Raw genomic sequence first — 15,270 nt, 5'->3', positions numbered from 1 at the left:
CATTGTGTTGAGCACTTGACATGATGTTAAGCTGTTTGACCTCAGAAGAACCCTCTGAAGATGACAGTTGTTATCCTCATTTTGCAGATCAGGCTATAGAAGCTGTGGAAGGTTGAAAAATTTTTCCCAAGGTCATTCCCAAAGTTCATCACTCCATTAAGTGATGGAGCATAATCAAACCAAGATCTGTGTGACCCATGGCTTCTACACCTTCCACAAAGCATGCTCTCCTTTTCCCAGATCCCAGGTCATCAGTAGGTCAGAAGTGGTTTTAGAAAGACACATCCCTTTCAGAACATCAACATCTTGGTGTGATGAAAGGACTCTGCACTCTATAGCCCGACTTGGGATTATACTCCAGTTCCACCAGTTACTGGCTGACCTCTTGAGAAGTGCTTAACCTTGCTGAGTCTCAGCATTCTTCTTCGAAGCAGGGAGGGTGAAACGAGCCTTCCCAGGCTCTACAGTGATGACTGAGCTAATTATACATAAGGTGCCTAGTACAGTGCCCCATACAGATGTGCTCAATAAAGATCATTGAGGATCAGGTGAAAATCAGGTCAGTCACTAATGTTTTTATAGCCAGGAGACCCAGGAATACCCAAATCCTATCCTTGACCATCAGGGACCACCCAGCAGCTTCTCCCAGGGTAATACAGGCAATGAATAAAGGTAGGGGAATATGAGGTAAAGGAACACCTTAATAAGTTCTGGCTGTCCACTGCTGCATAACAAACTATGGCAGAATTGGTGACCTAAAAGAGTCGTTTTGTTTTGCTCACAATTTTGAGGGTCAGGAATCCAGGACGAGCTCAGCGAGGAGATTCTTTGATGCATGTGGCTCTGATTGGGGTCATTCTCTGGGCCGCATCACCAGGTGGCTGTGCTGGACTGGGTCTGAATGGCTGATAATCTGATATGTCTTTGTGTGGCTTCTTTCTACCTAAATGGAGTCTCCTCCTACTGATCTTTTCCATGTGGCATGGGCTTCTGACAGCGTGGTAGTCTCAGGGCACTCCCACATACACTGCCACTGGTTTGCAAGGGTAAGGAAGTGGAAGTTGCCAGCCCTTCTCAAGACTTGGCTTGAAACTGTCATGGCATCATCTCCTTCTTGTTCTGTGAATCAGAGCAGTCATAGGCCAGCCCAGACTCAAGGCGGACAGAGGAATAGACCACTTTTCCATGGGGGAGTGGCTTGCCCATACAGGGAGCAAAATCACTGATGACAAGCTTCTTTGGGAACAGGTTACCACATTGGGACCTGGGCCCTGGGTCCATATTCCAGTGCAGAGCACTAGAGAGAGAAAAAGAATAAAAGAGAGTCCAGGCTCAGAGCCAGCAAAGAAGAGAAGACAGCCTGGCCTCTTACTGCAGAGTCAGTCCACACCCTGTCACCTGAAGCACTTTGGTGTACAGATACCCAGCTAGCCAGGAGACAACCCACCCAGTGCCCTGGTACCTGACCAATCAAATCAGCCCCTTCGCAGGTAGCAGGAAAAGAGAATGTAAAATTAATAGCTAATATTTATTGAACATGTACTACATCCCAGGCCCTGTGCAAAGGTTTTTAATATACATTAACTTGTTTAATCCTTAACCTGCACTAAAGGAATCGATAGAAACCAAATGCTTAGAATAGTGCCCTACATATATTAAACACTTTGAAAAATGATCCTTTTTTAAATTAATAATTCATTCAACCGCCTTGTGAGGAGTTACTATTGTCACAACTTCAAATGGGGAAGCTAATGTTTAGAGAACTTAATTCCCTGACCCACAACTGGCAGGTGACAGAACTAGATGCCAGCCTCAGTGTCGAACTTGTCCTCCACCTCCCCTCACTCTTACCCCTGCACTGTATTGCCCAGCTGCCTGAGAACAAGAGACCCTTTCAGCCCCACAGAGGCAAAAATACCAGTTCCTTTTGCCCATACTTTTTTTCAATGTCCTTTTAAGGCTGCTATAACTTAAAAACCAACTACAAGAAAATGCTAGAAACCTCCATCCTGGGTACTAAGTAAAGAGTGCCATGCCCAGAAATTCATTCTGTCAACAGATTTGTACTGAGCCCTTGCTATGTATCAGGAAGTGTAGGCACTGAGGAAAGAGAGAGAAGTTCTTACTTTTCTGTTTTGTTTTCCTTTTTTAGAGATTTTATTTATTTATTTGTCAGAGAGATTGAGAGAATGAGCACAAGCAGGGGGAGCAGCAGGCAGAGGGAGAAGCAAGCTCCCTGCTGAGCAAGGACCCCAATGTGGCACTTGATCCCAGGACCCTGGGGTCATGACCTGAGCCTAAGGCAGACGCTCAACCGACCAAGCCACCCAGGTGTCCCAGTTCTTACTTTTCATAGACACAAGGATGGTAATAGATGATAAAATTCAACATAAGAGAGATGATTATTTTTAAAGATTTATTTATTTGAGTGTTGGCGAGAGAGGCAGAGGGAATCTCAAGCGGACTCCCCCACTGAGCGCGGAGCCCATAGTGGGGCTCATCCCATGAGCCGCGAGATAACGACCTGAGCCAAAACCAAGAGTCCAACCCTCAACCAAGTGAGCCACCCAGGTGCCCTGAGAAATAATTATTTTGTGCCTAGTGGTGGTCCTACATAACATTTTTACATGCTGAACTACCTCAACTTGCAAAACAATAGTAGAGGTAATCCAGATCTCTGTGATCACCTGGGTTAGAAAAATGGAGATAGGCACAAAATAGCAAAATGATCCTTGCAACTGAAATCTCAAAAGCCAAATGCTGAAGTAAATGTTGCTAGCCCCGTGAAGTAGCGGCGTGGCTGGTCGTTTCTAGGCAATAGCTGAGAAATCAGCTCCAAGCTCTGATGAAGTCAAACAAACTGGGGTAGCTTTAGCTTGTGTGGAGAATAAAACACTTCCTTGGTTGATGTTTTCTTAAGCGACCATGGTGAGAAAGGAGAGCTCAGACAGTCACTAAGGCAGTGGTATCTGTTCAGACTTCTTTTTTCTTCCATCTTTGAGTCTTACCCACTAGATTTCTGTTTGCAAAAAGGGACTAATCCACTTTTTCTTTCTTTCTTTTTTTTTTTGGTCTGTGCATTGATTTAATAGTATCAAACCCTGAGGTCCTCGTGGTCTGCACCTGGGTTGCTTTTTCCCCTAATGAAGCAAGAGAAGTGGTTTAAGCCCCCACCGTGCTCCCTATCAAAGCTACACAATGATTAACTCAGGTCCCCTTATTAGGACCAGGCAGAAGAAAATCCCTTAGTCATCAGCATTGTGAAAATCCCAGGATGGTGAGTGTTCAATGAAAAGATTACCTTGGGCACCTGAAAAATAATGGAAGAGCTCAATAGAGAAACCATTAAGCCTGGCTACATACACTAAGTCAGGTGGAGGGTCGAGGTAATTAGTTGGGACATTCAGGCCAGAGAAACTGTTTTGGACGTTCTGCCCCGACTGAGTCATTGCAGACAATTATTCAAATCCCTCATACATTTTTTCCAGAGAAGCCATTGAGGTTGTGTCTAAACACACACAAACACACACACACACACACACACACACATATACACACACACAAAGCGAGAGTTACATATGACTGGTCAGTAAAAGTGGTTTCTATTTACTTGTTTGTTTTTAACTGAATAATAAGCAGCTTAGGGGATGGGAGGTCCAAAGCTTTAACTTCTTAGCTGCATAACTTTAAGCCAAGTCTTCATCTCTTTGAGCCTCGGTTTCTTCAACTGTAAAATGGAATAATTAATAGGTGGTTATGAGGATTAAATATAACAAATGCAGTATTCCTGACTCATTGCCTGGCAAGACATAAACACTCAGAAATGTTACTTATAGTTACAAGTTGCGGATGGACATGACTCATTCTGTGTTTGGAGAGATTGTACACTTAGACATCATCGAAGAAAGGGGCCAGGAATCATGGAGCAAATGCCTGCCTCTACAGCCCCCGATGTGGTGCCTCGTACATAATCAGTGTTCTTTGCTTCAGGCATGTGAGAACATGAACAAGTTGTTCGCTGACACTTTGTCTCCCTCCCATCATCCTTGGTTTCCCTCAGGCTTTCCTACCTTCTGTCTCCTTTTCTGACCCCCTTTCCCAGAACTGGGGAAGTCTTTTTGGGAGGTCAGGGGCAGAGGGGCCGGTGCCCATGGGTGCTGCTAGAGAAAGGGTATTTTTTGTCCAACAGCGGGATGGTCAGAATGCAAGGATTTCAGGAAATGACATATGGATGAAGTCACGGTTCTTGCCTTTTCCTTAGGGTAGCTGAATGCCTACTTAGAAAAGGTGCCAGACCAGGTATCTGAGACAAACCCCTCCCTCTCTCCCTTATCTCCTGCACCCCAGAGCACATGGCTTGGTCCCAGAGAGCAGGAGGTATGTGATTGTTGACTCTAATTGAGCGCCCTGGCTTGGGGAAATGCCCGCTTGCTCAGGCCTAAACTCAGCCATCCTGAGTTAGTGAACAGACCTTTGCCATCTGCCTCAAGGTTTTGAGGGTGAGTCTCTAGTCTACAAGATGTTCCGTGAATTGGCAGAAAGTATAACAGACCGAGAATCAGCTCAGATACCTGCTGGTAACCTGGAGAGATTCTAGCATCCTTTTTATGGCAAGAAATTGCCCATGCACTAGAGATGAAGAGTGAAACTGTCACCACCCTCACCAGGACAAGGAGCACGTACTTCATTTACACCAATAAGCTAGTATTTCCAGTAACCATGAAGTAAAGTTACCTTAAGCAGCTTTTACCCTGTGCCAGAACTGTCCTCCACACTTAGATGGATTATCTCATTCAGTCCGTGCAGTATCCCTTTGAGTAACATTATGATCATCCCATTTGCAGAGGAGGCTCAGAGAGGTTCAGTAACCTGTTCAAAGTCACCAAGCTAGAAAATGGCAAAGCCAGACTTCTAACTCCACCAATGAGGAGCTCATCTTAGCCACTTCACTAGGAGGATTCCATTTAAAGTTAAAAAAAGAAAAGAAACTAGCACACACGTGCACGCACACATACTTCTGAGAAGCACTGATGGGAAAACATACGTAATGACAAAATTCTGTAATATAGGTAGTACCTTTAAAGAAATTGGTGTTTTATTCATTAAAATAACATCTACATACAATGGAAAAGCATCCAATGTAGACCATAGGGTCTGTTATTTATTTGATCTAAAGACAGTGTCTGTCATGCACTTGAATTTTTCTGACCCTTGGCAATAATTCTGAAGCCCTCGTGGGTTGGGAGGATCTGGTCCTTCCTCTCAGAATATAGCTGGCAAAAACATATCCTATGGATACTGAAAATAAATGTGATATTTAAAGGCAGCACTGTTGACGGTAGGCAGGAATGGGTTCAGGAGCCAGAGTTCTGATGCTGGCTTTGCAAATTTATTCACTCTGCTATATCTCAACGTCTATTCTCAAAAGACAGAACTGATGGAAGCTTCTCACCTCTTAAGGATACTAGAGTCAGAAGATGAACCAGCCTTGGAGGTAACACTGTCACCCAGGAAGGGCTCATATCCAGAGCTCTCCACATAGCTGCTGCTTGAGCTCCTCAACCCTCAGAAATGACCAGTGCATGGATGGACCGAGAGAGCTGTTTGAACCTTCTCCTGGGGCCCTTCATTCTACTCATCCATCCTGATTCCATGCTCTAGAACCCCATGAAAAAGTTTAGTCTTTCCACATGGAATCTCCTTAATTGATACCAAATGAACATTTCATTTTCTAGGCAAGATCTCTCTGTTCTCATTTTCCTTATAAGAAGACACTCTTATAGCCTCATCATCAATCTCCTTAAAGTTCAGTGGCCAGAACCAAAAGTGATAACGCCACATTTTTCTAAACAAAAGTGGGACCACAATTCACTCTGAGTTATTTTTCCCTGTTACTATGGGATGGGAGGAAAATCCCTAAGAGAGAATATAAGTCAGCAGTTATCCGGTGAGAAACAGAAGGCTGCTGGATGTAGTCAAGTGTATGGTTTTCATTCATGACATAGAGCTTGCCTGATCTTCCCAAACTGCCTTGAAAGGAATAGAACTTGACTGGTGTCATTCTCTGAATTGAAACTGCATGTTAGTGGTAAATGGAGAGTAGGCGTGTTTAAAGGTTGATCATTTCAGCTGTAGCAAAACTCTCACCAACTGCCAAGCACTGACTCCACAGAGCAAGGAGGCAGTTTCTAGTCGAGAAGAATTATTTTACCAGCACCTGCCCCAACAACCACTGATGTTTGAATTCCTCTTACACATTTCTGCCATGAGGGAGGAGGTCAGGAGTCCCAAAGGAAAAAATAGGAGCTCAGGAGACCACATTTGAGTCCTGCCTTCTCTGCCTTCTGGCCTAGCTCATGAGCAAGTGAATTCTTAAGTGCTGTGGGTTTTAGTGTTCTCATTTGTAAAAAGATATGCTTCATAGCCCCCATTTTGCTGGGTGGCTTAAAGAAGAAACTGTCATGAATGTGCTCTGCAAAGCAAAAAACATTGTATAAATGTTAGATATTGTAAGTGAGGGAGACTTGAAAGAACGGAAAGCTACCTTCTTGCCCAAACTAAATTCTGCATCTGGAATGGACAGGAAAGATTTGATGTTGGGACTCATTTAGTAGAAATGTTAATTGTGTGAAATCTGGAAAGCTTTCCTGATATCCCTTTAATGGCCCAATGTGGGCCTTCTCCTTTCGCCCACCAGCCTTTGCAGGAGGTCAGCTTTCAGAATGTCGGCTTTCCCACTGACTCACGAATGGCTTCTCAATCTGGCCATTCCCTCGCTTAATTTTTAACCACCCTGAAGCCATCACTGGTCACTTTCTTTCTCTACTGCCTTCTTTCTGCCCATTTTTCCTGGGTGCCCTTTTTAAACCAGGTACCAAATGTGATATTTGTACACAGCTGGGGAGACAGCTGTGAGCAAGACATGACATTCTGTGGGACACAGACATTGTACAAAATTACTGAATTACAGTTACAATCAGTGTTGCAAAGGAAAAGTGGAGGGATCTAAGAGAATCTATAACAAGAGAATCTAGGAATTATCTTGGGTGCTGATTCCACATGTTTGGATGCATTGCCCTCTAAATAATTAACTATGCGATATGTGTGGTCGGCCTTTTAAAGTTTATGAAGCAGTTTCTCATATGCTTTTTTCGCTAGGTCAGGCTCTCAGCCCTGTGAAGTACCCCAAATTACACCCTATTCTAGAAACCAAGGCTATGGGACTTGATGGACATGAGGGTCAACTAGTTCTGCCACTTAACAGGATTTTGGATGCTTAATCCCAGGCTCTTGTGCCAACCCCCCCACCCACCAACCCAATCCCCGCCATTGGTTCACTGGTTTCTCTTACTTGGGAGTTGGTATTGTGAAAAGTAGCTTTGGAAAAAAGAGCAATAAGGGGAAATGCTCCCCTGGATCCTTTCTTAGGAGACATGTGGGTAGAAGCTGTGATTCCTGGTATTGGTCTCAGCCAAAGAGCAAGAAGAAGCCCACCTGTGATGTGAAATGTGATCTGTGCCTCGCAGTCTTTGCAGTTTCCAGTAAGACTAAAAAACCCTCTCGGACCCCAAATATAGCTCGTTGGTCTCACCTGTGCCTAGAGTAACATGACCTGGGTCCAAATGAAACACATAGAAGAGCAGACATACTCCCATGGGTTTTATTCCTCAAAGCCAGCTCTTCATTGATATAGCCCAGCACACAGAGCCCACCCATATTTGCTTATGAATTGATGGTCTTAGTGGCCATTTGGTTGGTGCCTACACTGTCCCAGAACTTTGTGTGCACTAATGGTCAGGTGGCCCAGTTGAAATAGGTATCTACTAGTGGCTGCATTTTGCTGATGAGGTAACTGAGACTCAGAGTGCTGAAGTAGCTTGCCCAAGGTCACACAGCCTGTAAGTCGTAGAGCTTAGATTGGAACCCAGATCTGACATCGAACCCCATGCTCTCAAACACAACACTCTCCCCGCAAAACCTGAAAATAAATTTCATAATTACTTCCTGCACTTTCCATCTGAGGTTTTTAGTATTTAAAACCAGAAGACAGGGGCACCTGGGTGGCTCAGTCACTTCAGCATCTGACTTCAACTCAGGTCATGGCCTCAGGATCTTGGGACCAAACCCCATGTTGGGCTCCCTGCTCAGCGGGGAGTCCACTTCTCCCTTGCCCTTCCACCTGCTCATGCGTGCTCTCTCTCTCTTTCAAATAAATAAATAAAATCTTTTTAAAAAGCAAACCAGAAGGCACAATAGCAGGGGCTGGGCTTTAAAAGCCTCTGGTACCCTCTGAACCCCTCCACAGATACCTATCACCCTCTGAGTGAAGGACACCCACTCACCACATCCTCTCCCCTTGCAGATGCTTTGCTGAAACAAGTTTGTTAGGACAAACTTGTGGCCAAATGACAAAAAGACACTACGTACAAGAAGACACAGCAGCCTTAGTTGCTTTTCCATACTAGCAAGCCGTCCACTAATCAATTTGGGTTTAGCTAGATTCACTTTTCTCCTTTTCAAAGGGACAGAAAAAAACACAAAACTCCCACACACCAGCCACGGAATCCCAATCAGTAAATATTTGCTCATTTTCTTTCTTTTCCTTCTCTTCTTCCTCTCTTTTCTTTTCTTTTCCTTCCTTCCTTTCTTCCCTTTCTCTCTCCTTCTCTTTTCTCTCTTTCTCTCCAAAGCAGTGGCTATGGCTTGGGGAAGAAAATAACCATCACATTTTATTTTTAGTATCTTTCTATGTTTCCTGGTCAGCTCCGGGTGGCCAGCCTACTGTGTTAACTGATGATGACACACAGCCCAGAGCTGTGGACCATGAAGCATGAACACCAGCCTCACTCTTGCCCTCTTCTTTCCTCCGTAGGTGAAGGCTGCTTCCAAATATGTGGATGTACCTGTGAGTATTCAAAAATTGTTTTTGTGGGGGTTTTTTGCTTTCATGAGAAATTTAATGGCACTGTTTTCATTAGTTGCTGACTTGAATCATCAGAAAGAGAGAAGCCAAGAATATTTCATGGTAAAACTTTTTTCAGTTGAGGAGAGGGTATGGTTCCTTTCATCAAGAAGAAAGATCCTATTTGAGGGTAAACGCTGTTGTCTTTAATTTCATTTTCCTTGGCTTTTCTGATACAGTTCATTCTGTTATCATCCTGCCCACTTCCCCTCTGCATGCACACCTTGGGAGTAGCTGGGAGCTAGAAATTTGCACAAGGTTGCCAGTATTTTTTTTTAAACAAATAAATTCTGAATTTGTTCATTTTGGGGTCAGTTCTGCGATTGTTTCAAGGAAACCTTACAAAACTGCTTATAATTAGTGCAGACCTCATTAATGAAGAGAGCTCTCAAAGTTCACAGATAAAGCACTTGTGGTTGCCCAAAATTTACATTTAAATTGAGGTTAAGTACTACACATGAATGCTGGAGTGTGGGATTACCTGTGATAAGTCAGGATACATTTATAGACAGACTTTGCCCTGCCTATTAGCAAAATAAAATTGGAGAGATTTAAATATATTCCAATAGAGGGGAAAAGAAAATGATTCTGTTTCTCCATTTCTAACAAAAGAGGTGTGAGTCTATTATAAAATATTAAATTTAGAGAGCTTATCTCAACAGCCACCAAGGGTCTTGAACTGAACGTTTCTCATTCTGAACGTGGTTAAGTACCCTCCTTGTTCAAATACTTATTTGTTAAAATTTGTTTTTTTCTAAAAGGATTTATATTAACATTTAAATTCATTTCCCCAGGAAGCTAAGTGTGTAATGGTTTATTGGCTTATTTCTCAAAGGATGGCAAAATGGAAAATTGGAGTGAATTTAGCATTAGCATATATTTTGTTTGTTTAATGAAAGAATGTACAATCAATAATTATGCTTTGAATTTATATAATACTTCTCATCGAGGGACCTCAGACTCCTTCACGTAGATAGTCTTTATAATGGAGAAGAGAAAAAACTCTCATATAACTGCAGCAAGGAGAGGCATTAAGTAATTTCTTTTCCCAAGCCCCAAAGTATGAACTTTCAGATCACAGGGAGCAAACTACTCAAATTCTCTGGGCCTGTTTCTCCATCCTTAAAATAGGGGTAATAATACCCAAGCCACAGGTTTGTTGTACAGATGAAATGACACGTGTATATGGGACTCTCAGCACCATACCTGACCCTCACTAGACATTTTAGGAATAGGGGGCCTGTGGGCAGGGTAAGGGGGTGCCCACACTGTATTGCACAGCTGGGAGTAGGAGGGGAGGATGACTTTGCTGATGGTAGCCCTGTCCTGTACTAATCTTCAGCAGTAACAGAAATTGAAATTCCAGGCTCCCAACCCAAGGGTCTGGTGGCTTAAGTCATTTTCTGTAGACATCCAAGTGGAGGGGAGAGCTCACCAACAAGGTTTGAACAGATGCCCAGTAGGCAAGACCCAAATAGATGGAGAAACTTGATCTGGCAATCATTACTATCAACTGAAATTATTGGGGAGGTCCAATTATTTGGGGGACATCAAAAAAAGTCAAGTATCAGCAATTTTGTGGGGTACAACCTCATTCCTACAAACCAGTTTTAGATTTATTGTAAAGAAAAAAAAATGGACTGTACCTCTACAGGAAAGGGAACAAAAATGCATTAGCAGAGTTTACACCCTCTAGGGAGACAGAAAAAAATGATGAAGCATGTTCCAATATGTGATATATTTACCAGTCTGATATGTGATACAATAATCATAATCGCAATTGCAACCAAACCCCATAAAGCATTCACTGCATGCTAAGTGCTATTCTAAGCATGTTACATTTAATTTCTATGACAGCCTCACTTTAAAGATGAGAAAATGGAGGCACAGCATTGTTAACTTGCTCAGGGTCCCACGGTTGGTAAGTGGCAGAGTTGAGAGTTAAACAATTTTCCTTAAACACGATGCCATCTGCAAGATGATTTTAGTACACAGACAAACATCTTTCTTAGGATAATTGAGTAGTTATCTAGTGAGTATTAGAAAAAATGTGGTTAGTACATCAAACCCATGATTTCACCAATCATTATGGCCAAGGACAAAGGTTAACTTTAAAATTACATTAACATGTATTTTTATACCAGTAGTATTATAGTGAGAATATGGTGTTTTAGTAAATAAGCAATTTTATAGAACATAATAATATGTAATACACTGTAGTTATATTGTTTACTTATGCTAAATAGTAGTAATCATTGACTTCTCAAAACAACTATTTGGGGGGATGGGTAGTACCAGCTTCACAGGTGAAGAAATCGAGGCATAGGAAGGTTAATAGCATGCTCAAGATCACCTGGCTAGTAAGTCAGAGAATGAGGATTTAAGTGCCAGCGTTTGACTATGGAAACCTCTAGCGCAGCACTAGCTTGCACTCCACCATGGAGGGAATATTTACACCCTGGAAATTGGCAGGTACTACACATCAAGGTTTGTTTTGTTCTGTTTCATTGTTTCTGTTCTCTGTTTTGAAGAGCCAGCATCCCAGCACACCAGCTCCTATCACTTCTTAAATCAGTGGTCCTCACACCAGAATGGGGTATATTAGTACTTTTTTTTTTTAATTTGTATTTGTTTTTGTCCTTTTTGAATAGAGATTTCCAGCCCCTAGTGTCCAGAAATTCTACTGCAGTAGTTCTGGGGCGGGTTGTGGGCAGGGCGGGGTGGGTGGGGGGGTGGTAGATTGGAAATCTTTTTCTAAAGAGCTGATCTGTAGCACAAGTTTGGGAACCAAGGGACTAATTTGGCTACATCTTGGAAAAACCTGGGGAGCTTTGACAAGTATTAGTGCTAGGTTGTCTGCCAAATTAAAACAATCTCTGGGGTGTGCGGTCTGGTGTTAGTATTGTTTAAAACTCCCCAGGTCCTTCTCATTGGCACCCATGTTTAACAACCATGGATAAAATCATCTCCCGAGTTGTTTCTGGCTCTGAAGTCTATAAGTTCATCTGTGTTGCCCTGTGAGGTTTTTGGCACATGGCTTATTAGTTCAGTTCCTTGTGGGGACTAGTAGTTACATTGGAGATTTGTTTCTTAATTATCAACACTACTGGAAAGAAGTGCTGTTACCAGTCATTCAAAACACTGCATAATCCCTAAAGCCTACCTCTTTGTCTTAGAGGTAATATTTGACCCTTTGGTATACATAGCAGATTTGCATTTCTAATTAGGGCTTGCTTAGGTGACTGAAAATGTAAATTTGTTTTCAAGCTCAGAAGTACCTGGTAGGGGCAAGCTAGGATTAAAACGTCCTATTTGTCCTAAGCCACAGAATGGCTTCTCATCCGACACACGTGAATGGAGTTAACTATACAGAGACTCCTTGCTTTGTATCGTATATTTGCTAAAATCCACGTCCTATCCCTTCAGCCTGCTGAAGCCACATTTAAAATAAACAGTGTGAGGTACTAAACGTCATCACCTGGAGATTTTCCCCCACTGTGTTCGGAGAGCAATATGGTATAAAGCTAATGTAGCTAATAACATCAGCTGTTTGCCGAGAATATTTTCCATCTATAAATGCATGTTCGCTTATTTGTCTGGGAACAGTTTGTATTTTCACCATTTTGTTTGGACCTTTCCTCAATGACTGAGGATTACCATGGTGACTCTGGCTTTCTCCAGTAGTCACCTAGTGACCCTGTACCCACAGAGGAATCAGGACAACTTGCCTCTGCCCTTGAGAGTCCCAGACCCCAGTGGCTGAGGAATCTAGGGCCTGGGGCTGTTGTTTGCTCAGGGCATCAGGAAAAGTGATAACGCTGTTATCAACTCACTCACATGTTTCAAACAATTACCCTCTTCCCCTTTCCTGGTCCACCAAAAGAGGGAGAACAAACTTGTCAGATCTGGATGTAAAGCTGGAGAGAAAGGAAGAAGGTTGTGAGAGGAGGCCTAGGAACTTTATTATGAGAAAATCATGTATGTTGGCATGCAGGGACTTCGTCTTCTTTATTTTGATGTTGGTTTCTCTGAAGCCCCTTTCTTCTTCTTGGTTCCAAAGTAGCTTCCACAGAGATAGGTAAGGCTATGAAATTATATAATATTGTGGGGGCAGGGTGGGGAGGGGAATCATAGTGGCTCATGTTTGTATAGCAAATTTATGGCTTTTGAGGCATTTTGACATACATTATTTTAACTGATGGTCATAACAACCCCTGAAGGTAAGTAAGTTGGAGAGCCATTATTAATCCCATTGGACCCAGGAGAAATTTAAATTATTTTCGCAAGTTCCAGTTGGTGGGGGAATCTAATAAAAATTCACGTAGTGTGACCGAAGGGCTTACAAAAAAGAGGTAGGGAAATGGGCTTATTCATTCATGGGTTTGTGCATTCAGCACATATTTACTGAGCACCTACTGTGTGCCATGCCTCATTCCGTGTGCTAAGGATACACTAGAAAATAGATCAAGTAGAACCCTTATATTCGTGGAGTCATGCTCTAATGAGAACACAGACAAATAAGCAAATATACAGTACAATGTCAGATATTGATATGCATGATGAAGAAAAATAAAACAGAGTCAAATGGTAGCAAACCATGGAAATTTTTAACGACATAAGTGAGATGAACCACACTGACTTTTTAAAATCAGTTTTTAAAAATTAGGGGCACCTGGGTGGCTCAGTGGGTTAAAGCCTCTGCCTTTGGCTCAGGTCATGATCCCAGGGTCCTGGGATCGAGCCCCACATCGGGCTCTCTGCTCCGCAGGGAGCCTGCTTCCTCCTCTCTCTCTGCCTGCCTCTCTGCCTACTTGTGATTTCTCTCTGTCGAATAAATAAAATATTAAAAAAAAATTTTTTTTAATTAAATGCCCCTTTGATGACAGTAAATTTTGTGGAAAGAGGAGTGGTGAATATAACCTTATTGTAGGTTCCTAACGTTACAAGTTACTGATAGGTCTACTGAATTGAGCTTTGAATCTTAGCTCTAAGATGGCTGTGTATGTCCAGGAAAAGGCCATATCTGCCTCAAGAATCACCAGGGAAGAAATGGAAACAGTACTAATAAGTTTCTCAAGTCCACCCAGGTAGGGGTCCCCATCCCTGCTGAGAATGCCCTTTGATGTACGGCTCCAAAGGAGAGAAGGCGTGATGGGCCAGTTTAGAACTGAGATCTATCACTTACATCTCATTGGAGAACCTCTATTGTTTTGTATCATAAAGCTGTAACAATTATAGGACCATCACAGAATCTGCTCAATCCATTCGCTGAAAATTGCTTGAAAGTGTAACAGTTGACTACTGTGGCTTTGGATTGTCCTCATTGTTTTTCAAATTAATACCTTGTCATTGTTTCAGCAGGTGTTAAGAAATGTTACTAGCATCCCAGGGGCCAAGCATTGGCCCTTTCCTTGATAATTGTTTGCTTTGTATCACCAAAAAAAAAAAAAAAAAAAAAAAAAATACAGTCCTACTGTTTCCAAACCTTCCTCATTTTCACCCTGGAAATTACACAGAAGTGTTAACTAACTTCAATTTGCAGTGCCTGACAGTCACGTCTTGTAGAGAAATGATACTTTGTGATCTAAGGTAAATCACAGTAATGAAAACTAATCTTGTTTAGTTATTAGCAAACATACATGTCTACTGTGGAAATTTAAGGGGTTTGTGGCAGCTCTCCTGATGACCCATATTACAGTGCTTTAATAGGTTTCTTTGGAGATAACTTTGATTACGACATCTCAAGCAGTGTGCATTCCGAGTCCCTTTTTTTATTATTACTATTTTCTTACAGTAGATTATTTCCTAACTCTGGATGAACCACCTGCTTACCTTTCCAGAAAATCTAATTTATTTAAAAATCAAATCCTTCTTCTTCCTCCCCACCTCCCACTTATTAAAAATTTTGGACCCTAAGGCTGCACTGGGAAGCAAAGACAAATAAATGGTTGAATGTCTCCTCTGAGTAAACCGATTAGGAAATATTCACTACATGCTCAGGTTAAAGTATTCCTCCCACCGGCCCCCCTCCACCACCCAAAATGTGGCTTCGGTAGGAGGGAGTGTACACTGAAATATAATTTCTTTACTTAGCATTTTCTCAAATTTTTAAAGAGGAAAAGAAGATCGAGGAAGGCTGTCACCTTTCCAATGTTATATTAAGGACAGACAGTGGAAGACAGAGTATGTTTGGGTATTCTTAAATGGGGATTGCAATCCAAAGAAAAGCCAGAGAATGTCTCTGGGTTATCCAGTGACAATTTATCCATTATAGTATATATGCCAGGAAAAAAAATTAATTGTAGGAA

General features: G+C 42.3%; 1 protein-coding gene across 23 annotated transcripts in view; it reads left to right on the top strand.

The window, feature by feature from the left end:
• Positions 1-15,270, top strand: part of CADPS (calcium dependent secretion activator) — a 483,094-nt gene that overhangs the window by 427,970 nt on the left and 39,854 nt on the right. For all 23 annotated transcript variants that reach the window (XM_045990930.1, XM_045990927.1, XM_045990929.1 and 20 more), the window contains one exon: positions 8,873-8,905. In XM_045990930.1, coding sequence (XP_045846886.1) covers positions 8,873-8,905 — 33 coding nt within the window. The remainder of the gene's footprint in view (positions 1-8,872; positions 8,906-15,270) is intronic.

This window comes from Meles meles, chromosome 20 (assembly GCF_922984935.1).
Source record: "Meles meles chromosome 20, mMelMel3.1 paternal haplotype, whole genome shotgun sequence".
NCBI classification, from domain to species: Eukaryota; Metazoa; Chordata; class Mammalia; order Carnivora; family Mustelidae; genus Meles; species Meles meles.
The sequence above is the reverse complement of the archived record's forward strand: the minus strand, read 5'-3'. Positions and strand labels throughout refer to the sequence as shown.